General features: G+C 40.0%; 1 protein-coding gene across 1 annotated transcript in view; it reads left to right on the top strand.

The window, feature by feature from the left end:
* The window catches only part of QPCT (glutaminyl-peptide cyclotransferase), a 28407-nt gene extending 15316 nt beyond the window's left edge, over positions 1-13091 (top strand). The window contains exons 4-7 of the mRNA XM_082427810.1: positions 4657-4833; positions 6811-6910; positions 10587-10703; positions 12212-13091. Of these exons, the coding sequence (XP_082283936.1) occupies positions 4657-4833; positions 6811-6910; positions 10587-10703; positions 12212-12357 (540 nt within the window). The 3' untranslated portion in view covers positions 12358-13091. The remainder of the gene's footprint in view (positions 1-4656; positions 4834-6810; positions 6911-10586; positions 10704-12211) is intronic.
* The last annotated feature ends 3956 nt before the right edge of the window (positions 13092-17047 follow it).

Genomic DNA, 17047 nt, shown 5'->3' with positions numbered 1-17047 from the left:
TTTATATAGTCATGGAACATCACAGCCTTCTATACTGAGATGTGGCAGCCTTGAGTCAGGGAGGGAGTTTCTGCTAGTGGTTCTGAAGTAGACAGTGGGTAATTCAGACACATCAAGATGAAAAGCATGAAGCAGAAATGCATTATTGTTATTATCTGTGAATCTTGGTTCAATTTTATGCAGCATAGCAAAGCTTTTGTTACATTCTCAGCTCAGAATACTACTGGGACTCTCAGATGTTATTTCAGTCTCTGTGTTCTTAAGTGTATATTGAAAAAAAGTGCTAAGCTAGATGAAGACATTTTGTTCAGATATCACTCATAACCAGGTAAACACAACAAAGCAGAAACAAAAAACTTTGTTCGCAGGCAACAAATACCTTTTTTTCCCCTCAAAGCTTTATGAAGGGGCCAGCTTTTGATACAAGGGGGGTAAAGAAGTAGAAGATTTATCTTGTAATGGAAGTAATAGAGATATTTGGTTCTATTTTTGCTTTAGATGCTGAACTTGAAGAAAGCAAGAATTGTTTATAACCTCTGAGTATCCTTTTCACTGTTTTTTCATTTTGTTTTGTTTTCTGAACCTTCTATAATGTCTTTGTCCCATGCTCTGTCCTGCTTTTAACTAGCATCCTTTCCCAGCAATTGGGTGAGAGAGTTCAGAAGCTGATGTAAAAGGTTAATTTTTCGTATTTGCATTTCTAGTGTAAGGACATGAAGTGAGGCGAAGTATGACTTAAAGACACAATCTGTGTGGTACGCGTGTTTTCTCTTGGTGAGCTCCTTTACCTTTTTCCATGTAATTCACACCTGCTTTTGGTGACCAGAAATAGAAAGGACTGAATGAGTTGTTGAGTGGGGATTTCCATGAACAAAATACACATACATTCTTTTAATTATCTTTTCTAATAGAGGTAAGCAGTGATATGGTCAATTAAAAATAAAGACTGGTTTTGAATGCAAACTTTGAGAGTATCAGTTTTATTCTTCCAGTTGTACTTTAACTAGATTTGTATTAAGGAGATATTTTATGTCCTTCAGCTGTCATGGGTTGGGTAAGGGGTGGAAGAAGGTGACCTGGGAGAAGATTGGATAGGAGACTGGATGATGGTTCCAATTCTTTGCAGTCTTCCTCCTCTAGCAATAGATTGTAATTATACATTCACCTCTTTTGTCTTGTAACTTTGCTGTGCCCTCCCACTTTAGCAGGTGGTACTTCCTCATTCCTTGTCTTTGGAGTCGGTTATTTGACTTGCCTTGGCCAATGGGATGCTAGTAGATGACATAAACAGAGGCTGGAAATGTGCTTGTGCAATTGGACTTGCTCTGTCATGTCTTTGCCATCGTCATGGGGAGAGCGTGCCTTGGCTGGCCTGCCAGTCGCAGGAGGAGGCTAAGAGGCTTGTGAAGCAGAGCCAAGCTAGATGACTGCAGGGGGAAGCAGAGCTTCTCCAGCCTGGACCAGTTGTCCCCGGTTGACCTGCAGACCCCGCAGGACTCATGATTGTTGTTTTAAGCCTCTGAGTTTGGGGTGGTTTTTACACCTTAGTGTTGTGGCATTAGCTGATACAGCCTTGGTTGGGGAAAGACTGCAAGTAACATACTGACCCTGTTAACACTGGTTACTAGGCGTTTGTCTATTGCCAGGAAGAATAACGAGAAGAAAATCTAGCCATGCAGATTTTCTAGCTCCGAGATACTAGGCTGAGTTACTAGAAGTTGAAGGCCACAGTTATTTTTCTGCCAATCCTAAAAAGAAGTAAAAAGAGCACGTTGCCTCACAGGACTCAGAGTAATTCTCCAAAACGGTCTCTGCCTATCTAAATGAAATGGTGCTAAGAGAAGAGAATGAAAGGAAGTCATTGCACTGAACACTGGAGTCGCCAAGCGGTTGACATTTCTGAGGCACCTGAACCTTCAAGCTTGCAGAATTTGAAGACTGCCTCCTTTTGCTTCTGCCCTGAGCATGAACAGAATGTCTCTGGTCCCAAGCAGTCTTATTCTGCCCTGGTGTTCTGTTTGATTTGGAGTTAGAACTTTGGAACCAGTCAAGGCCCTTTAAACAACTGGAAACTTAGACTGTCTCCACTAATGTATGCACTATACACGTGTTGCCAGTGAGACAATCTATTTCATTACTGAGTTCTTATTAAACCCTGAGTGCATATATAGTATACAGATAGACACATCCTGTGCTTAGTACTGTCAGGAGTTATGAGAGACTCAAAATACAATAAACTGTCCTTTTCTTGGGGCCTAATTAAGGAGTAATATTACGACAATTGAAATGATTACCATACAAAGATAACTTACTTTTCACTTGATAAAGACGTTTTCCTCCTTCTGATGAAATCACCCTAAAACAATCAAGAAAAATTCCATCTTTGAAGAATCCAGTGAACATCTGGAAACCACCATATGAAGACAGAAGGTGAATGGAGAAAAGGCAGATGACATATCAGAGTAGAGAGACGTCACATTCCCCACAGGGGAAAAAGGAAGCCAGTGGTCCCCTGAAAAATCCTGACTGGCTCAGGGATGGGAGGGGACAGTAAGGAAGGCAGAAGTGAGGCAGAGGGCAGAGGAGGAGATTGTTTTAAGTCTGTATAAGGAGCACTTAGGTATATAAGATTTCTACCCCACAGCTGGCAGGTAGGTGAGTATTCCACCTGTACCCTGGTAGGAGATGACAGGATATTTTTCTGGAGAAATTGAACCAGGGAGGTTCTGGATGTTGGGACACCAGATATAAAGGAGGTCAGTAATGAGGTGCCTCATGGAAATCAATGAGATTAGGGGAAAGACTACACACTGAGCAGTGAGATTCCCTAGCCTTCCCTCACTTCCAGCACGAGAAAGACAGCAGCTAGCTCACACCCATCAGACAAGAACCTGGAGGACCCTTCTCTGGAGAATGTGAACCACCTCATAGAAAAGACCCACAGACAGTGACATTTGGGGATCCTCAGTGAAAACACTCACTGGGCATCAGATTGCCTTGCAGTGGAGCCAACCAATCTGTGTCTCTAATCAGTGTTTTAGTATCTTATTGTTTAATGCAAATGAACACAAAGGATGATCAGATATTTGAGGACCATCTCCAGCATGAAAGAAAGAAAGCAAAACAAATAATACAAGTTGAAAAACGAACTCAGAGGAAATAGTGTACAGGAGCAGAAAATAACTTAAAGAACACTATTTTAATATCCTTAGAGAGGTAAGAGGAGAAGTGTTATCCATAACAGATTAAGGAAACGTCAGATTCAGTTCCGTCCAACGGGAGCACATTCCCCAGTACTGCACAGGGGCGGAGAGAGCAAATGGTGGTGTATTTTTCTTCATCCATGTTCAGCTGCCTGAGTGCAGGCACAAAGCAGGCAGAGAGTTGGACTTAACGTTATGTTTTTGCCATGAGAGTTTGACCAAGGCAGAGAGAGGCACAGGAGTTGAGTGTGTACGCAGGGAGCAATTAGAATGATTGACTCTGGAATTTAAGCTGAATATATAGTGAAGTGAGGACAGCGTAAGGGTAAAGGAAAGACTGGGAAAAGGTGAACATTTCAAAAGATTATGGATTCCAATTGGCTTGAAGGACTGTAGGGATAGGGTACCAGAAGGACTAATCTGAAGGGTGAGAGTTGTTGTCAGACAGTGCAAAGTATAAAATCAGTCAGAATCCTACTCACCCTTCTAAGTTCCACTCAAATACTGTCTCTTTCATGAAGTCTTCCTTGACACTCCAAGGATTCCACTTCTCAATCTATCCAATTTCCAGAGGAGTTCTGTGTTACATTTGTGACCCTTGGTATATTTTGCCATACCCGTGTATTTGTTTCATCTTTCCCTAACCCAACTAAAGTGTAGGTTCCTCTGAGGGAGAGACTGTAATTACCATTCTTTATGTCTCTGTTGCATTCCAAGGGCAGATTCTTGAACCTAGACGCAGTACAACATTGCAGACTTACATAAGGTGAGAAGCAAGAAAGATTTGCGTTGTTTCAGGTTGGATTCGCTGGGAGGTGCACTCTGACGTGGAGGTTAGCATTTCAATCATGTAGTAGGGAGTGGCCTTGGCTCAACACCTGTGGCAGGGAGGGGAAAGAAATGGGAGTAGGCAGAGGGAGAAGCCGGGCTGCCATGCAGGTTCAACAGCAGCCTCAGTCAACCCCTGGGGAGCTCTGGAGGTAGCATGGCCCTTTAGAGAGCCCCCAGCACCTGCTTAGGCCAGTCATTGGATGTAGGAGCCCCCATGGCTGAGCCAGTCCTTAAAGGGACTAACAACTGAAGGCCTTCTGCGGACACCTCTACTGGCAACAGGGGCAACACACCCTTCTGAAAGGGACCTGGGCGTTGTGTCACAGTGGCCACCACTGCAGTTCCATAGTTCCAGAGTTCTCTAAGGAGTAAGAAAAAAGTGTAAGACTTCTATTTTCAGAGGGAGTGAAGAAGGTGAGATTTCTGTGGCTGAAGACTGTGGGACCCATGATGATTTTCAGAGAGGAAATGGTGCAAAATAAATTTTGGCATATTTTCACTTGCTTTGGCTTCTTCCTTTTCTTCACAGCACATCTGTCTTTTTGTCCAGTTAATAGGAAAGCATGCTATTTTTCAGTTCTCATATTTTTGCTCTTTTTCTACTGTTTTTTTTTTAAATCAGAATATTTCAGACTCGAAGCCAGATCTCTCACTCCAGCTAATTTTCTTTGATGGAGAAGAGGCTTTTCTTCACTGGTCTCCTCAAGATTCTCTGTATGGGTCTCGGCACTTAGCTTCCAAGATGGCATCAACTGCACATCCACCTGGAGCGAGGGACACCAACCAATTGCATGGCATGGTGAGTCCAGGTAATTTTCACGGTGCTGCAGCTACAGACTCTGCTTCAAAGGAAGCCTGTGGCAGGGAGGGGAAGCCAATTAAAGACCCAAAAATGCCACAGCATTCTTGGAACAGAGCGTTTATAATAGAACATTTTTTTGGCAGGCGTTGGGATTTTGAGGAATCCCAGAGCTAAAAAAGAATGATTCTAGGTTAGAAGTTATGTTTGACTGAGCTCAATTAAGATGATGTAAAAATTCAGAATAAGGAAACATCAGATTCATTTCAGTCCCACGGGAGCACATTCCCCCAGTAGGTATAGAGGTGGAGAGAGCAAATCCCATCTTTGAGGCCTCTGTCAAGCCAGAGGAGGCTGGGGTCTTGGGAAATGGAGTAAGAGTGGAACATAGTATGGGGATGAGAGGGAAGAATTTCCTCGGTGGCTTCAAAGCATTATAGTGACTCCAAGTGTGTATAGGACATTTTGATGTGTCAGTTTTTACGTGGTGTTTTTGACATGGTGGTGGAGACATTTCAGTGCTGCCTTAAAACCCTGCTCCTATTACCAAGTAATGGGTGCAACTTATGGCCCCCTCCTCATCCCCCATTCTGACCCCACAGCCCATACCTAGTCCCTTACTCCACCTTTGAATTTCCTTCCTATTCTGGCTCTCTTCCCATATTTGACTTTCACTCAGTACTTGAGTCCTCACTAACCGCAGCATGGAACCCCTGAGACTTCATAATTCCCTGTGGCTCCATCCATCCCTGGCCCTCACCCTATCTGTGAGCTGATAGCCTGTTTCTAACCCCCTCCGTTCATCCCTGTCCTTTGCCCTATCACTGACCTTCACCCTATGAGTCCAAATGGCCACATTCAATGTCCTCTGTGAATCCAGCACATCTCATGTTGGCTTCCTCTCTGTCCCGTTGCCCACTGGCAGCTCATAAGGGGTTAGGAGAACATAACTGGTACCTCATTTAATCACTTTTGCTCAAGTGGCTAAAAAGGGTTCAGAGGAGAAGAGACCTGATTGATCGGCAGGAGGAGCAAAGTTGTTTGTTTACCAGTCCAAATATATGAATCCATAGTGATAGTTAGACCATTTTTTCCCCCAGAAACAAACTCTTAGGAGCTTATCCAACCTTGTGAATATACTCCTATTTCAAACAAGCCTATTTTTTCCCAGTGAATATATTTAATCATCATTCATGAGTTAGTAGACACTATGTCTTTAGAGTCATAGACTCTGAAAATATTTATCTATTACATGTCAGGATCAGTGCTAGATATTTACCCATACCTTACCTCACTTATATAAATCAGGAGTTCTTAATCTGGGGTTAGTCTTCAGGGAGTCCTCAAGCCTGCTGATGTTTTATGGCTCAAATAAGTTAAGAAACACTGGCTTATTATAGAGGCTTATAGCCAGAAAGGACCTTTAGAGATCAGCAAGCTTGAGCTTCTTGTTTGATAGAAAAGGAAATGGAGATCCAGGGACTAAGCTCATAGAGCTTCTAGTCAAGGAAATTTTCTTATATGCTGCTTTAAGGAATAAATAGTTACTATCCAAATGCTCTCCTTTGGCAGTTGTGTTATTGTAGACTGGGGATAAAATGGCTAATTAGAATGGAATAGAAGATCAGACAGGCTTGCATGCCCACCTGAAAATAAAGCAAATGTATTCTTTTTTTTTTTCCTATGAAATATTTATCCAAATGTCCTCCTTCTAATTTATCCTTAGTGATATCCTTCTGGGGTTACAGACAAAAAGAATCTACAATTTGCCATTTGTCCACATTGCATAAGCAAGATTTAAAAATTTCCCCCAAAGGATTCACTTACAATGTTATTAAACATTTTGTTCATTTATACAGCTCCCCATTTTATTCTCAGTTATTAAAGTGCAGTTAGTTTTGACTGATTTTTTTTTCCATTGATGAGTATGAAATGTGTTTTGGCGACAGTAATTATACAATATTTTTTCTCCCTTAGGACTTATTGATCTTACTGGATTTAATTGGAGCTCCAAACCCAACATTTCCCAACTTTTTCCCAAACACTGCCAGATGGTTTCATAGACTTCAAGCAATTGGTAAGTACCACTGTTATTAAAGAGTCAAACCTGGTTTCTTCCCACTGACAAATACTGAGTTTTAAAATTCAGAATTTATGATGTGTGTGATTTGAGTATACGATATACTTTACTGGCTTTTTTTCTTGTTTTATTGATTAGTTTATTATTCCTATTCATCTCTTTTAGAAGGCCCACTTTATTTTCCTGCATGAAACTGCATTTTGAAATGGAAACATAAAATACTACATTTCATATTTGCATATCCTTAGAAATGGCTTGGAAATATTTTCTCAGAGTCCTGTTTGAAGCATATGGAATGCATTTTTAGGGAAAACTCAGCAAAGCATGTTGGATAATGATGAATGTTATGTCCTCATAATGATACCAAAAGATATTCTTTAATGTTTCTTTCTTTTCCATCTCTGTCTTTGCCATCCTCTATTTTCTGCTTTATGCAGATGTGATTTTCTTTTAAATCTAGTACAATCTCTGCTTATTTTCCAAAGGAGTAAGAGATGGCGATGCAAGAGCAAGCCAAAATCCTTCAAGAGTCATTTAAGAGAAGGTTCAGTGTCACATAAATGAGAGTGGAAGAGACCAGATAAGGTTAGGCCAGACCAGCCAAGGAAACAAAGATATCTATGGCTCAGGAGAGAGGCTTGGGGCTTGCAGAAGGAAAAGGAGAATAACTTCTTTCTCTCGTACCTCCACTCCATACACCCCTCCCTCTCCACACACATACACACAAACACCCCAAAACAGAACACAACAAAACACAAAAAATTGGCATCAGGGAGAGGTGAACATGCGATAGAATTTTATTATAGAATCCAGGCCAGGAGCCCTGCTTTGAGGCAAGAACATCAGGCTAAGAATTCCTTTCTAGCCACACAAACTTCTTGGAGCAGGATAGGGTTGTACTTTCTTCTCAGCAGTGGGGAAAACGCTGCCATCTCAACTCATGCTTTTGCCACGAGTTCAGAACGTGCTTATATCCAGATCTAGAATATTATGAAAGAAACTTTTACCTGAACCCCAGATGCTTATCTTTGGCAAATTTAAATTTCTAGTTTGAAAGAATTGCTATTATGGTATTATTATTATTATTTTTTTAAATTTTATTTATTTATTTTATTTATTTTATTTTGGCTGTGTTGGGTCTTTGTTGCTGTGCGTGGGCTTTCTCTAGTTGCTGCGAGCGGGGGCTACTCTTCGTTGTGGTGTGTGAGCTTCTCACTGTGATGGCTTCTCTTGTTGCAGAGCACGGGCTCTAGATGAGCGGGTTTCAGTAGTTGTGGCACGTGAGCTCGGTAGTTGTGGCTCGTGGGCTCTAGAGCGCAGGCTCACTAGTTGTGGCACACGGGCTTAGTCGTTCTGCGGCATGTGGGATCTTCCTGGACCAGGGCTCAAACCCGTGTTCCCTGCATTGGCAGGCGGATTCTTAACCACTGCGCCACCGTGGAAGCCCTATGGTATTATTAATGTAAGCTTCTTGGGGGCACTTCCTTACAGCATGTTTTCCTTACTTTGAGTAGCATCAAGAAATTGGGTTTGGCCTTCTGTCAAGGATTTGATTCCCTTCTCTTATTTCCTCCACTGGAATGAATTTATATCAGTAACTCACATCTTAATACAATTTTAACCCATTGTATAACCCACCGAGTGATACTTACACTTCAAACCATATCTCTAATTATATAAGGAAAAGTTGTATCCTAAGGTAAAGGAATTATAATTATCAATAAACAGATGGGAATATTGCTTTGGTCATAGTAAGGGCTTTCTTGATGTTCCTAAAATCACGTTACATATGAATGCTTACCACTCGGTCTAATTTTACCCTTTAAATTTAGTAATTAAAATAACCAATCCTGGAAAGTTTCATTCAGTTGTCTTAAACTCTTCTTGTGATCTCTTATCATCTTGTAACATAGGCTCATGTTATATGTAATCCTGTAATACATGGGTTCTATGCTGCAAGATGACAGGACTGATGGAATGTAGGCCAATGGTTCTCAAATTTTAGTGTGCATTGGAATCACCCGGAGGGCTTGTTACGCCCCAGATCACTGGACCCCACCCCCAGAATTTCTAATTCAGTTGGTCTGAGGTGGGACCAGATAATTTGCATTTCTAACAAGTTCCCAGGTGGTGCTGATGCAGCTGATCAGAGACCACTCTGAGAACCACTGATGCAAGTCATAACAGGTATCCCTTTCCCAAAGAGTGGTCACTCAGTATAGTACTTCATACCTATTCTCTCTAAGGATTCCCCTTTCAAGCTCTGCATCTCCTCCTAAGGCACTCTTCATGCAGGATTGAGTATCTGTAAGTATCTACACCTGTGTTTTTTCTCTCCATTTTTCCTCTAGCTTTCTCATTCTCCATTTCTCCATTGTTCTGTTGAGTTTCTGATTCTAAGGAGGTTCTCACCTGTAAAGCTAGAATCATGTGTGACTCTTAGAAGGACTCCAAAATGTCCACACCCAAGTTCAGCTCAGAGGTTTTTTTTTTCTTTTTTTTTACCAAGAACAGGTTTATTAAGATCCATGGTCAGTTACAAGTTTGGTTTGGTTTTTGGTCACTGGCCCCAAATGTCACTATTCTGAGTTTACATCAAAATACAAAGCCCAACATTTACAGTTTGAACACTTAAAAAAACAGACGCCAAAGACAAAGGCTTTTAAAAATCTCGGTTGAAATGTTCTCGCTGCTGCGTCATCTGTAGAATGAAAGGCATGTGGGGTGCTGTGAGGGTTTCTGACAGTGAACTCGTATTCATCACGTACTGTGAATATTTAAATGTTACCAAAATATTACTGTGTCTTTGAGTGCTTGATTTGATTGAAGATACAAATGATGCTTTTGACCATCTTTGGTTGTAAACGAGAAGCCGGCAGCCTGCCCTCAGGGAACAAGGTGGTGACGGCCCTGACGACCTGCTGTGTGGCCTGGGGGTGTCTTTGCTCCCGTAGGGTCTCTCCTCCTCAAAAGCAGGAGTGTGGCCCAGACTTGGAACTGCTGGGAGAACAGAGTGGCCCTTGCTTTGCCAAACGTGGCAGCAAAATCAGCTTTAAAATCACGAACCAGAGGAGAAGCATTGTCTAATTTTGTTAGGGCTCTCTCTTAGGGCCTGATTCTTCTTTGGAGCCAGAGGCTGGGTTCCTGTCCTGGGGTCTCACCGCCCACCTCCAGGGCAGTGAGGGCAGAGGCCGCGGGCCCTCCGGGGAGGCCTGACTCCTGCAGCTCAGAGGTTTTTGTCATGGGTGTACTACTGCATAATGTTGTTTTTTTTTTTTAAATTATTTATTTATTTATTTTTTTGGCTGTGTTGAGTCTTCGTTTCTGTGCGAGGGCTTCCTCTAGTTGCGGCAAGCGGGGGCCACTCTTCATTGCAGTGCGCGGGCCTCTCACTATCGTGGCCTCTCTCGTTGCGGAGCACAGGCTCCAGACGCACAGGCTCAGTAGTTGTGGCTCACGGGCCTAGTTGCTCCGCGGCATGTGGGATCTTCCCAGACCAGGGCTCGAACCCGTGTCCCATGCATTAGCAGGCAGATTCTCAACCACTGCGCCATCAGGGAAGCCCCCTGCATAATGTTTTAAAACCAAGTGTCAAGATTTCAAACTCCTTATGCATCTGACTGTTGATCAGATAAAAATATATGTTCATCTGCTGTCTAATTATCATCTGCAGAACATGAACTCCACGAATTAGGTTTGCTCAAGGATCACTCTTGGGAGAGGCAGTATTTCCAGAATTATGGTTATGGAGGTGTGATTCAGGATGACCATATTCCATTTTTAAGAAAAGGTAATGTATGAGTGAATATATGTATGCATGCCTACACATGTGTGTTTTTTACCTATTATATTTATTGTATTTTATGTGCATTTGCAACAGTCTAGAAGTGTGAAGAACCATTAAATTTAATAACTGATTAATTAAATCATTCACTAATCATCTCATGGCTTCTATTTTTTTTATGAAAGGCATTCCAAATCCCTGAGGACACTTTTATATTTTTTCCTACACATAGAATATTTATCAAATCTCATATACCTCTGACACCCTGCTTTCCCTTTCATAGAGCTAGATTGTATTCTTATAGTTTGTGTAACTCTGGTGTTTTCCTGCTAATAAAAAAAAGAAGCAATATTCTTTTTCTTTTTTCTTTTTTAAAATTTAATTTTTTTTGGCTGCGTTGGGTCTTCGTTGATGCACACGGGCTTTCTCTAGTTGTGGCGAGCAGGGCCCACTCTTGGTTGCGGTGCGTGGGCTTCTCATTGCGGTGGCTTCTCATTATGGAGCACAGGCTCTAGAGCACAGGCTCAGTAGTTGAAGCGCACGGACTTAGTTGCAGCGCACGGGCTTAGTTGCTTTGCGGCACGTGGGATTGTCCCGAACCAGGGCTCGAACCCATGCCCCCTGCATTGGCAGGCGGATTCTTTACCACTGCACCACTAGAGAAGTTCCGCCTCCTTATTCTTTACGTAGGAGCAAGAGTTATCTTTAAAAAATGTCAATCAAATTATGTTACTTCCCTACTCTAAAGCTCTGGTAGCTTGCCATCAAGTAGAAAAAGACCCAAAGTCTTTATCATGACCTACAAGGGCCTCCATTTTATAACTCTTTTCTCCCTCGCCATCACCTCCTACCTCTCTCTCTATTTATTGCTCTGATCCAGCCACATTGCTTGAGGAACACATTGCCGTTCCTCAAGCAGGCCAAGCACACTCCTACCTCAGGACCTTTGCACTTGCTAATACTGCTGCCTGGAATGCTCATCCCCAGATCTTCACACAACTTGCTTTCTCCTTTGTCACATCTATTTAAATGTTAGCTTCTCAAAGAGGCCTTCCCTGATTTTAAATACCTCTTTATTGGCCCTACTCTCTGCCTCTCATTCTCTATTCCCTTACCTTGTTTTACTATTCTTTATAAGCCTTCTCACTTTCTAAAATTATTTTTTGTATTTGTTTATTTGTTTCTTTCTCTAGTAGAATGTAAGCTCCATATGAGCAGGGCTTTGCCTTTTCACTGATGAACCCTCAATTCCTAGAATAGGGGCTGGTACATAGTAAGTGCTTTATAATTATTTACTGAATTACATAACATTTGTTTAATGAATGAGTGACTTTGGAGTATAAGGGTAAGATACAGGGAAGTACACAGAAGATGATGAACTATCAGCTGTGTTTATATAGTATAGTATAGTACAGTATATAGTATAGTCCTACTCAGATTTCCTTGAAGAATGATAGTTTCTAGTTTACTCATGGGAAATATGCACTTAATTACAAGTTGTTTCTTCTTGTTAGGTGTTCCAGTTTTGCATCTGATACCATCTCCTTTCCCTGAAGTCTGGCACACCATGGATGACAATGAAGAAAATTTGGATAGAACAACCATTGATAATCTAAACAAAATCCTAAAAGTCTTTGTGTTAGAATATCTTCATTTGTAATATTCTGGTTTAGTTTATGCTAATTGCATCTAGTATTATATTCAAAAGTCAAGGCACCCTTTAAAATAATCTGACTCCAGATGCTGTGTGGAAACTTCTGTGTGGAAACGTCTATCCTATAGATTCATTCTGTAAGTATCTTTGAATATCCTAGATTTATGTCATGTCCAAATCGCTTATTCATTTTCATCTAGTGATAAAGAAAGGGAAATATAAGAAAAACTGAAGGTAAATATCTTTTAAAAACTTCTTTAGGTAAAAAACTATGAAGCTAAATCAGATGTGTAGAGTCAGTATCACGTTTTTCTAAATAGTACTTAAATATGATGGTCATGTGCAAAGTGCAGCCTTAGTTTTATGATTTTCTTATACTTGGGAATCTATTGCATATAATACAAAACAGAGATGCAGTCTGAAGACTCAATCTCTTTGAGAAATCTTTGTATGGTTTATTTCATGGAAGTTAAATCAGAATTAAATGCCATGTTGTGAATGTCTTTTTTAATATATGAATGAAAAATTGTATAACAAAATATAGCTCAATTTTTATAGAGTTTTACAAATTTAACATTTTTATTGTAAAATAATATAGTCAGTACCAAAAATCTAGAAAATGGAGAAAAGAAAAAAAACCTATAATTTCATTATATTAGCAGAGTCACCATTTACTCTAGTTTTCCCTCACATATTTTCAATGCAGTTTTTATGTCATTATAATCAAACTCTACCTACAAGTTTTGGGCCTTTTTTTCTGTTAAATGATATAATTACCAGACATTTATTTGCTGTTTTGATCTTGGGTTGAGATGAAGACAGAGACTGTTGAGTGTGTCCTCCAGAGTCAATATGAAGGTAACACAGTGGGAGGACAGAAATTAGGATCATTTTTGTGTAGGTAAATTATATGGTATTCAAGTTTGTTTAATTACTTATAGCCTATTTCTTTCAGGACATTCATGGAAGCAAAATTGTTTGGGCTGGAAACACATAGGAATTCATGGATTTTTCTTTGGCTATAGGAAACAGTTATCTAAAAATGCAAACTTGATCAGTTAAACAATTAGGAAATTGATCCTGCCATATAGAAGAAGTTAGCTGGGGGCTGTTGTTTTTCATGTGCTATCTGTTCTGAGCAGACATTTAATAAACCTCACTGAATTAATGTGCTGAGGCTGGGTAGGGAGTGAGATAGACAAGCTGAGTGGGAAAGCAATGGCAACCTTAAGTTCAATAACAAAGAAAGTCATTGGAAAAGGAATTTACTTATGAAAACAAACCTTCCAGGTTAAAAAAAGGGATCAATATAATTTTATCTATATGAATTGATACAATTTTATAAAAGAATAGCCAGAGTTATAGACAATTATATCTAATAATATCTGTCTATAATCTCATGTTGGTAAATTTTATAGAACTGGATTTTTATAGGTTTCTTTTGATTTTACAAATCTACTTCTAAAATTATATAAAGGGAAGTCGTGCCCTTGTGAGTTAAGTAATATTAATGGCTAACACTTATTGAGTACTAACTCAGTGTCAGTGTCATAGGTGCTTTATATGTTTTTACCAACTTAATCCTCACAACAATCCTAAGGGGTAAGGGGTATTATTAACCCCATTTTATGATGCTCAGAATGGTTAAGTCTCTTCTTCAAGATCATGAAGCTAGTAAGTGGCAGTGCTGGGTTTAGAACCCAACCAGTCTGGTTCTAAAGCTCATCCTCTGAAGCACTTTAGAGTACTGCCTCTTTACATGCAAAGACCTTTGCAGAAAGTTCTTAATGCCAAGTGCAAAGCAACAATTGTGTCTTGAAATTTTTATAGGTCATTCACTCAGTCTGGGAGAGCATTCTTAAATCACTGCTGCCAGGGTTCACCTGACAATGTTAGGCTTCTGAGGCACGTCATTTGTAATAGAATTATTTCTCTGCCATATCAAAGGCTATTTTTACATAAACATGCGTATAACAGAAATCAACATGAATGGTTCCAGGGCTAAAGAATCTAAGCCACAAAGCAGGATTAAAAGAGGCTCAGTTTTCTGGATTAATTTTCAGATGAGTGAAAACATTTGAAAGGAGTTCAGGGAAAACATTTTTTTTAAACACCAGAAAAGAAATGATTTAACTGATGATATTAAAACAGAATGAAAAGAAGTTTTAATAAGGAACCTAAAAATTAGTTGACGGTACTACATATATAATTATAAGCCTAAATAATAAATTCTTTTTGAGGCAGAATGAAATAAATAGATCTGCTATAATCTGTTGGGTTGACATTAGTTGAATTATTTTTAGAGGAGGAAGTTGGAGGATATGTTGAAATGAGATAAAAGGAAAAATAAAAACATAAGCAGATTAACTCAATGAAAATTTTCTTCCTTCTAAGTGGCACATTCTAAAATTCTACTCACTAAGAGTTTGTACTAATATGGGAAAAGCAATCATGATACTGGACAGGGAGACATTTTAAGGCATTAATCTTGATATTAATCCCTGAAATATGTTCTGTATAAAAATGCCAGTCAGAAATATTACTTTAAAAATTATAGCTACAAAGGCAGGGTTCCATAAACATTATGCTGTATTTGGAATTTTTCTATATGCATTTTGGAGCATTTTACTGCCCCTAAGAGAACAATTTGTATGTTTTGTCTATTACTGTCAACCCTGCAACACACAGGGCTATTTTTCTTCTTCAAAGAAATGAGTTCAAAGGAAAATATTCATAAAAGAGTGTTCATAACCTTGGCATCTAAAAAAATCATGAGTCTGTTATTGTAGCTTGAGGGTTGTGGCTGGGAAAGACAGATCCTTCAAACTGGAGAAATTTTTTAGATGGTGAAGCAGTTGTCATAAGAACAAAGCAGCCCATGTTTTCAGCTTCAACTCCAAATCCTTAAATTGTTTTTTCCATGGAGCTTCTTTCTTCCATCAAAGAGGTGCATTCATTATGATGCTGTAGCAAAATCATGTGAAAACTGAGCATTTGCTCAACTTGGCTCAGCTGGGGGTGATTACTTCTTATAAAGGAGGGAAGGACAAGCCGCAAGACACTTCTATTTCTCTGATGGACAGCCCCACAGGAGGCTTGGTCATGATATATTCTGCTGAAAATGAAATCTCAGTTTCTTTGTAAGCCCTAAATCTGAGGAATGAAGGTGTGGGGATAAAGGATATAAAGAGAAGATGAGGGAGACTATTTATGGCAGCCATAGTAATTTAAAGCAAAGCTAACATAGGAAATTTGGGGAAATTACTTAAATTTGCTGTTTATGAAAGTATGGGGCTTGCTTTCATAGCCAGTCTTTTCACCAACTTTCGGCTTCAAAGATGAATGTACGAAAGATTGAGGTTTCACTCTGAGTTTCAGAGCCACTTTCTACACAGTCTGAAACTCTAAAAGTCATTTTGAAGTGGTTTAATGGCCTCCCCTTACTTCTCCCTTCTGTTCTCCCTTCTCTGTCGTCTATGCTACATCTTTCTCAGCCTTCAAATAGCTAACCTACTGCTCTGTTGCGAGGAGCAGGTCCCGTTGTGGAAAGTCACCGCCATGTTTCACGGAAGGACTGAGGCGGAGAGGAGACGTCATTAGCTAGTTGAGCCAGTAGGGTGGTATGGGACACCCCTCAAATCCTCTTCAACATGAAAATGGGCCCCAGGATCCTGGAACTACATCCAGCAGCAATCATTTACGGCAGTTTTGAAGACGGCTGAGATGAAAGGACTGTGTCATGGCTGTAGCCCTCAGCCTGAATTTGGCTGATGTGCTCACACGACGTGAAGTCATCTTACTGTGCCCATATTTCAAAGGCAACACATGGAACGTAGCCCACTCTCCCAACACATCCAAATTTGCCAGAGAGAATTTAGACCATGTGTTTGAGAATTAATGTTAAGAGCACAGAATTGTCAAGAAGAGAAAAAAAAAAAGACTTAAAGCAAAAAACAGACAAGCAAGTAAGCAAACAAACAAAAACCCAACCAACCAACCAACCAAATTAAAACCCTACAAAGATCACAAAGGTAACATTAAAAATAGATTTTAAAGCTGATAAATTATAAATAGCACTGAAAACTTTGTACTATTACATTTACAGATTACTACAGGGTACAAGAGGTCCTTGGCAGTCAAGGATTTAACATTTGTGGTTTTGGTGAACAAAGAATGACATGCAGTAAATTATTTGAGCTAAGAGATTAGCATGGAGAAGTGGATGAGCCGAGCTGCCTTCCAGCCATCAATTTCATTGTTATTCTCTAGTCATCCTTGCAGTAACACTTGGAAAGTAGTAAAACTCATTTGTTTGTAAAAAATGAATGCACACCACCCCCATCTCCTAAGCCAATTGCTCTTACTGGAGCTGTAATTAAAGAGGTCTAGAAACATAATGGTGCTGTACAGATAAGAGCAACAAATGTTCACCATGGTGAGCAAATGAGTTAAGTGACTTATGCACAATGCTGCCTTTCTCTTGTCTTACAAAGGATGTGGCATTATAATGTTCCCCTAGAATGAAGATGTACTTGATCCTCCATCAAAGTTCTTAAAATATAGGGTGAAAATCTTGGAAGAGGAGCACAGGTGTTATAAGAGTATCTTATGGTTCTGTTATCAAACCAGTTCCATTTGCCTGATGCACAGCAAGCCAAATGCTGAGATGCTGCGGTTTACAGCTGAGAAAGTGTTT

This window comes from Balaenoptera physalus, assembly GCF_965194825.1.
Source record: "Balaenoptera physalus genome assembly, chromosome: 15".
NCBI lineage: Eukaryota > Metazoa > Chordata > Mammalia > Artiodactyla > Balaenopteridae > Balaenoptera > Balaenoptera physalus.
Note: the sequence above shows the minus strand (reverse complement) of the source record. Positions and strands in the feature narration are given on the sequence as shown.